The following is an 8,460-nucleotide window of genomic DNA, read 5'->3' on the forward strand; positions in this document are numbered from 1 at the left end:
TAAATTGTTCTTCCTTCTGTAATTTTGGAGCTATTAAGTGAATGAATGTGTTAATGCCTCTGCAAATGAAATATTATTAGTGCGGTAACTCAGAGCTAGTTTTTTCTCAGCTCCTCACATAATCATGTAATCAATACCACTTCTTAAGGAAGTGTGTAATGCATTCCCATGGATTAGAGAAATATATGCTCCAGATAATTAGCTGGAATGACAGCATGTATTTATTTTGGTCCTGGTCCCAGTGGTGATTATAATGCAGTCCACATACAGCAATTTGTATTACTGACATTAATTTCTGTGTGACTATTGATGTGCACTTTTAACCTTTAGATAAATATTGACTGGTAACGTCATAGAAATTAATATTTGCCCTAAATTGATTCTTACAATGAAATTAAGATAATAATCTACTATAAATTATGAGGGTTACAATGGTTTTGTAAAATGGGAATACTGTTAGATTAACATCTGAAGAAGATAAAACCACATTACTGTCATCACTTAATGAGGTAATTTCAAATGCAAAAAGACTAATGTCTCCTCCATTTGAACTCTGCTGTGCAGTATGCATCCAGTTCATCTGGAGGGGAAAGTTCCTGTGAGGAAGGCAGGATCCGCCGGCCACCCCACCTCAGGCCCTTCCACCCTCGGACAGTAGCCCTGGACCCAGACCTGCCCTCCCTGCTCAGTGACCCAGACTACTCCTCCAGTAGTGAACAGTCTTGTGATACTGTTATCTACGTGGGCCCCGGGGGAACTGCAATCTCAGACAGGGAGCTTAGTGACAACGAAGGCCCACCAGCCTTCGTTCCGATTATCCCTTCCCTTAACAGGAAGAAGTCTACAAAAGATGGCCCCCTGGACAGAGACCAGTTCTTTAAATGCAACACATTTGCTGAACTGCAGGAGAGGCTGGAGTGTATAGATGGCAGTGAAGAACCCACTGCCTTTGTTGGAGAGGACAAGCGAAACCAGGCTAGCCCCAAGACCGACAAATCTAAGGAGAGCCCAGGCTCTGTTTCACCAAAGATTGTAGCAAATACTTCCTACAACCAAGAGGGCGTCTCAACCAAACAATCTCCCAAATCTGTCCCCACGCAGCCATCCTGCAGCCCCAATGCTAAGTCCAAAGTGGACAATGCCAAGAGGCAATGCATACCTGCAGAGAGCATTCAAAATATATGCAGAACCAGCGCTGATGGTGAGAAGGTCTTGGCTTCAGAGACCCAGGTTAGTACAAACAGACTGGCAGGTGCTACAGTGCCAACTTCTGAGCCTGTGGTGAGGGAGAAGGTCTACTTCAACAAGAAATCCTTGCCAAAGCCGGCCCCGCCTCCCTTACAGCAGAGAGAAAATGCAGACATTGAAGAAAGATCCAGCACCAGAATGCCACCTGTGGGAATGAGCCACCAAGCTGTGAAAAGAAGGGATCCCTGCACTCCCCATTTGCTCAGAGGTCCGGTGGAGGTGTGCCAGGTGCGCTCCACCTTGAGGGAAAGATGTCTGGATCGGGACATCCTTAGAGCTACCGTCACCCTGCAGCAGCCTGTGGAGCTGAATGGAGAGGATGAGCTGGTGTTCACTGTGGTGGAGGAGCTGTCGATAGGCAGTCTTGTTGATAGGGGTCGGCCATCAAGCATCATCAGCTTTAACAGTGACTGCTCCCTTCAGGCCCTGGCCTCTGGTTCCCGACCTGTCAGCATCATCAGCAGCATCAATGATGAATTTGACGCCTACACCTCAGCCGTGGGAGGATCAGAGGTGAACATTGCGGTGGTCACACCCCTTCAGGATGGAGCAATGGAGTGTATAGACAGCAGGGGTTCATCTATTAGCTCCTGGTTGAGTGAGGTCAGTGTCTGCACTTTGGAAAGTGAAGGGGCTCATTCGACAGACGTCTTCCTTCCACAGGCCAAACACATGGGACCAGAGGCAACCTTTTACTTCGATTCCCTGGACATGTTTCATTGCGTGTCCTCTCCTAGGGATGCCAAGAACTCGCTAAATGACAGTGGATTTAGTTTTTCGGAACTAGACAGTGACAGTGCTGCCTCAAGCAAACTATCGTTGACAAAGTGCCCCCCATCACCGGAATCAGCTAAAGGCTCCCTCAGATTCACATCTAAAATAACTAAAGCTCACTCGCTTAGCTCCTCCCCACTTTCACAGGGCCCCTCCATAGTCCACTCCAGTCTTCCCAGGAAGATTAAACCTACCTCATCCATCTCTCATAGTAGCAGCAGCAGTAGCAGCAGCAGAGACCCACCAAGGCAAGAGGTGAAGCAGGAGAATCCTTGGCAGCGCGTCGACAACCACTCAGAACCTCAGTTTTCTGACTCCAGCAGCACCAGCAAATTTCTCAGAACCCCACCCAGTGGCATCCCTTCCAGCAAAACACCCAACAACAGCAACAGTGTACCTCGCCCACCCAAGGTGCAGGGGTCTACCTCATCCCAGAGGGTGGTCGATGGCTGTGAGAAGTCAGCCAGTAAGACTCCACCCAGCAAAATGCCTCAGCTGAGACGAGGTGCCACCACCCTGGGAACAGTGCCCGTCATCCATTCCTCCACGGACTACAAGGGAACCCAAGATATCATTGGATCTACCACGAGCCTTAAATTCTCCTCCCTGGGGAAAAACAACAAGGCTAACTCTCAGAAAGCGAGCAATCTCCCTAAACCTGGCTGCACCTCGCCTCCTCCCCCTCCAGTAAGAAAGTCCAGTCTTGACCATAAGACTAAAACCCTGCTGCCCCAAAGTGCCTTAAAGTCAGCATATTGGGAGGCAGGGAGGACCTCCGGAGCAAGGGCAGCTGTATCAGAGGATGAGCTTGAGGTACGTCACAGAGTAGACTCTGCCAGTTTCAAAACCGCCAGCCTCAACACAGCCAAAGTTACGTCCAGCCTGAAGGCCAAAGGGCAGAGAGAGGCTGGGCAGCATTATGGCAGTCAAATGTCACTGGAAAGGTGTGAAAGCATGTCCTTGTCTGGTTCCAGGGCTGCGCTTAGTAGGGAGAATAGCGGGGCAAGTCTGGGGAGCAGCAGCAGCAAATCCAACAAGTCCATTCCAAGATTTGGTATTCCTAATTCATCCAGCTCTCCTATAGCTACCTGCCCATCTTCCCCAAGTGTAGGAAATATTAGCAAACCTGGGCAGGTAAAAGCCTCTGTAAACCCCAGAACATTAGGAGCAGCTGCTGGTAGCAAGGCACGATCTCTGTCAGCAAACAGCTCCAAGGGCCTGAGCTCCTCCACAAAGTCTTTGGCTGCTCCTGTTACCAGAAATACAAACGCCAACCTGCCTCCGTCAGGACGAACGTCAGCCCCTCGGACCACCGCTGCCGTCACCGCTAAACCCGGAAGAGCAACCATCATGGGCACAAAGCAGGCCATTAGGGCCGCAAACAGCCGTGTGAGCGAACTGGCCACGGGCAACATATCGGGCAAACATGTGAGAGCCTCAGTAGACTCGGACAGCGGGAACGACAGTGGGGTGAACGTTGGTGACGACCAATCCCCCATGGCCATGCTGCCCTCTCCATACAGTAAAATCACAGCACCCAGGCGGCCTCAACGCTACAGCAGCGGCCACGGCAGCGACAACAGCAGCGTGTTGAGCGGGGAACTGCCTCCAGCGATGGGCCGCACAGCTCTGTTCTACCACAGCGGCGGCAGCAGCGGCTATGAAAGCATGATCCGAGACAGCGAAGCCACAGGCAGCGCCTCCTCTGCCCACGACTCGATGAGCGAGAGCGGGATTTCATCTTCAGGCAGAGCAAGGAGCTGCAAGTATCCCAAGAAGAGAGCAAATGGTGAGAAACTAATTTGGGTTTTGGGATTAGCGGTGCAGAAATAGGTAATATTCACCAGTATTAGCATATATAACATGCTGGTAATTGCAGTGCATGTGGCTTCTATCAAAGTGTTTTGCTGTGAAACTACACGCATAGCACAAGAAATTAGTGCTCTCTCAAAGGAAATTAACCATAACTTTATGAATTCATTCTTATTACTCTCACAAATTGGTATTTCATTGGATTTTGCTCTCCTCCTGAATCAGCAGCATACATTATTCATACACATATGTGAAAATATAAGTGAATGCTTCGAACAAGATGACTTCGAACTGTGTTATGATCGAATAAGATAAATTGAACACGGTGACCTGGTCGAGGTCTTTGCATAGAGTATAACCATTTGAATTCACGTGTATAAAACAAATATTTTAAATGTATTCAAGCTGTGGATGTACAGAAGAGCAACACGGAACCCTTATAAATATGCAATCACCACAACTCTGCCATCCTGTGAAAAGCCTTGCATCACTTTATATCTCAGAGTGGGGCTCATACATATTTTCCCACAGATCCCAGCAGATACTGTTATTGTATGCCATCACTGTAACTGGAGCCTGTCTAACCATGTGCATGCCTTTCTAGGCTTCCAGAGGAGGCGGCTGATCCCGGCACCCCTGCCGGACACCTCAACCCTGGGGAAGAAGGCGGTCACTGCAGGCCAGTGGGTGGATCTGCCTCCGATGTCTGGACCGCTGAAGGAGCCCTTCGAGATCAAGGTGTATGAGATCGATGATGTGGAACGTCTCCAAAGGCGGCGTCAGGAGGAAACCACAGAGGTGAGCAGACGGTCACTCCTGACTTTCTCCACACGGTGGTTCATGTTGCTGAACATGTTTTAGAAAATGTAATATCTGGGTCAAAGCCTTGTGAATCCCACTTGCTAAGCCTCAGCAATATTTTGCATGTGCAACACTGATGCCATGCATGCTCAAGATGTGCCACATTGACTTACGTTGTGGGAATTTCTTAGCTCCCTTCTTCCCAGTTTCTTTTTAAAGAGCAGGACAGGAATAATATGTCCCAGACGTCTGACCTTCAGTCAGCTCAGTGGCAAATCCTGGAGTTAAAATGTCTGATTCCCAGAGCTTGGAATTTTGGCAGCGTTCCTCCGCAATGTCAAGAGTTCAGGAGGCAATTACTGACGAGGGTTAATTGGTTTGAATATGAATGATGCCTCGGTTCACTGCTGACGATGGTAGTGGAAGTGTTATGGAGGCGTGTAAGAGGGAAAAAGAAGGTGTGATTAAAGAACTGGTCAGAGAATGTGTGAAGAACACAAGGAGGCCAGACACCACCCCAAATCTGCTCACCGCTGGCACTCATCACCGGCCGCCTGATGGCTTTTTATAGCTGGCTCCTTTTCTGTGGATCATTAACTTCTCCCACAAGTTTGGAGCAGCCAGAGATGGATATTTGAGAGAAGCTATTAAACCAGCTAAAGGTGGTAGTTTTGATTTACTTTCAATTAAGACAAAATTATCTTTAATCTCTCTCCCAGGCAGTCATCACTGCCTGAATGACAAGTAATTCATTGCATTTCCATGATTTTCCCTCATTTATGTCTACAGCATACTTGTATATTAAGATAGAGATCAAATACTGACAGTAAATGCCATTTATATAATACTCTTTTTGTCTTTTTCAACATGCTAACTTGGTTATTTCTTTTCCCCAATCTTGTCTTCAGCAACCATTCCAGGATGTGGACAAGGTGAGTTTGATTTTTACAGCGACTGACGTTAAATTGAAAGACTTTGTCATATTACTTTAAAGTTTGTATTTGATTGTACCTGGTTTCTGACCAAATGAAAAATTTCTACTATACTGTTTGACAGAAATTTTGTATTTGATATTTTACTTTTAACAATTATTTTTACTTTCCTACTCCGTGCCGTGCCACATTTGTTACTGTAATTAATCATCTCTCTGTCTTCCAGGGCCTGCTGTATTTTAACAGTAAGCTGAAGATACTGGAGAGAAGGCAACAGCAAGTGAGAGAACTGAAAGCAAAGCATCAAGTGTTGTTGGAGGAGCTGGAGGACACCAAGGCCCGACTGATGATGGACCCGAGCAAGTGGATAGGAGAGTGTAAGTAGCTGCTAATTTTCTTCCCAATGTAAGTTGATATCCAAACTTTAAAGTGTGTTCGGTGGTGAACCACATAACCCAACACGAATCTCTCATTCGAACAGTTGAGGTGGACCAGAATTTGGACAAAGAGTCTCCGGAGTACCTGGAGGCCTTGGCACAGGCCACAGAGGAGCTGGAGTTCTGCGTCAACCTATGCAAGTCCCGTGTCATGATGGTAACCTGCTTCGACATCAGCATGCAGACGTCTGGCACTCAGGAGGGACTGCATGAAGTGGAAGTCTGAGGACAAAAGAAAGTACAGGTGGAAAAAAATGAGGAAGTGAGAAGACAAAAGAAGATGAAATGTAGCAGTCAGCCAATAGATATCACTGGAATGAAGAACAAGAGACAGAATTGAGTTGAGAGTGGATCTTTACAAGAAAACAGAGGAGATCTCGACCACCCAGCTGCAGTGCCTCGTTGTCCAGGACATGGCAGAGAAACAAAACGTGAGCACAAATGCTGTTGCCTCTATTGTGGCAAAGCAGTGGCCATCACTTACTCAAGAGTCAATGAACAACACCTGGAAGTGCCTTTTTTATTGTTTTGATTTGAGTCATTATTTTTCATAAGGTGCAGGTATCTTAAGCATACCGAAGTAAACCCAGAACATATTGCTTTTCAAAACGTATTTTATATTGCATTGTATAGTGTATTTAAATGAATATGTGGTGTGTACAAATATCCTTTTAAGGGAAAAAAAAAAAAAAAAAAAAAAGCAATAAGCTAATGTTATTGCTCTCCCAGACTTTGCCTTTTCTCTTGTTTCAAACCTCAGTCAGCATTTTATCCATGTTCATTCAGCCTCTTGCGCCTTATGTTAACTCTCTGGCTCTGTAGTTTTCTAGATTTTCAAACTGGACTATGTTATCTCATCAAGGACTGCATTTGCTGTTGTCACTCATCTCCTGCCAGCTGGCCTGTGAAAGCTCGCAGGGTAGAGTGAATGTTTTTCCCTCCAGTTGCCTTGATCAAAATGAGTCTCAGTGGATGCACTAAGGTAGAGCAGCAGTAATGTTGGGGGACGGAGGGCTTATTCAAGCTGTGCTTGCCCATGTTTATCTCACTGAAAATGAGAGATTAAGCCAAAACATATCAATCAGAGTGGCACTGCGGTGGACAGTGAGTGATTATTCCTGATTCAGCCATTCTCTCTGGTGCCTCAATAGGTGGTCATGCAACCTTGAGAGACTTAACCTTCCCTACACTGGCCTATGACGATAGTTAGATGAATGGTTACACTGATGGCGGTGCTCATCAGTGAACCCTCTTTCGCTCCAAATGGGCTTGGACTGAGGGCTTTCTATACACTGTAAAACAAAGGAGCACAGATTAGACAGCACAAGTCTGCCAGCCTCTTATTCCAAGCGTTGCCAAGCCTCGGCTCTATGCATTCCAATACATTTACTGCAACTACTGCAAGAACCTCAATACTGACTTAAGGGCAACAACACAGTTTGGCCTCTTCAGTCCCCGACTCTACTCTTTTTTTTTTCTTTTTTTTTTTAACAGGCAGATTGACTACATTGACAAGACTCCGGAATTGTTAGTTTCCCATGAAAGGATGCAGTGAGAAAGAGCAAATGATCGTGACATTGTTTCTTAAAATCAATCATGATATCAGCTCTTTGTAGCTGCCAGAATGTGTTTATGAATCAAACAGCTGACACAGAGAGAACAAAGATGATCAGTGAAAATGATTGTTCAGAAAAACAGACTGGCTTTGATGTACGTATCTTGGTGTGTTTGATTTCTATATCTATGACAAATATGACTTTGTTTTCTTTCTTTTACAAATATGTACTCTCTCAGGCCCTCTCTGAAGATGCTGCATGAGATTTTTTAATCATTTTTAAGAATGATTTCTACTCCATTTTTACCATTCTAATTTTTTACAATAGTTTCGGTTTTCACTAATGTGGGTTTAGGCTCATAAATTAAATAACTATTACCAAACCAAGACCTTTTTCCAAGAAATTATTATATATCTAAGGTCATATTTCATATCAAAACCCATATTTTCTAATATCTTTGTTTTTGTATAGGATTTTCAAACCCTGTGTATAAATGTACAATACGGCAGCTTGTGTTTTACTTTTACAGTACCTGTGAATAAAATGTTTCTTCTTACTGACGATTCAAAGTTGAATATTTTCCCACAGTTCACATGTTCTGTATTCATGGGATTGTTTGTTTTCAGGTTTTCAGACTAACACAAAGAATAAAAGGTCTCCACCACAGAAGGTACATTGTAATGGAAAACCAAACGGTCTCCATTGTAGCAATAGTTAACAAACACAACCTACCTTTCTCAGCATTATTCTCCTCCAAAACCTGAAGCTACAACCTGAAAATGAGATCTGAACTGCACCAGCAACACTGAAATACCAGGTGTAGCCTGCTTGTTTACTTTTTGCACTTTCAGTTTTTATGATATTAATAAACATGTGCTTGTACATTTCCCATTGGTTTAA

General features: G+C 45.1%; 1 protein-coding gene across 2 annotated transcripts in view; it reads left to right on the forward strand.

Moving 5' to 3' along the window:
- Window positions 1-8,110, forward strand: part of kif26ab (kinesin family member 26Ab) — a 64,315-nt gene extending 56,205 nt beyond the window's left edge. For both annotated transcript variants that reach the window (XM_069714890.1, XM_069714891.1), the window contains 5 exons: window positions 565-3,811; window positions 4,439-4,632; window positions 5,544-5,567; window positions 5,794-5,944; window positions 6,049-8,110. In XM_069714890.1, the coding sequence (XP_069570991.1) occupies window positions 565-3,811; window positions 4,439-4,632; window positions 5,544-5,567; window positions 5,794-5,944; window positions 6,049-6,230 (3,798 nt within the window). In that variant the 3' untranslated portion in view covers window positions 6,231-8,110. The remainder of the gene's footprint in view (window positions 1-564; window positions 3,812-4,438; window positions 4,633-5,543; window positions 5,568-5,793; window positions 5,945-6,048) is intronic.
- Window positions 8,111-8,460: the final 350 nt, after the last annotated feature.

This window comes from Brachyistius frenatus, unplaced genomic scaffold (genome assembly GCF_029030835.1).
Source record: "Brachyistius frenatus isolate BFR_SWC_R1_liver_20210118 unplaced genomic scaffold, ASM2903083v1 Contig_136, whole genome shotgun sequence".
Classification (NCBI taxonomy): domain Eukaryota; kingdom Metazoa; phylum Chordata; class Actinopteri; family Embiotocidae; genus Brachyistius; species Brachyistius frenatus.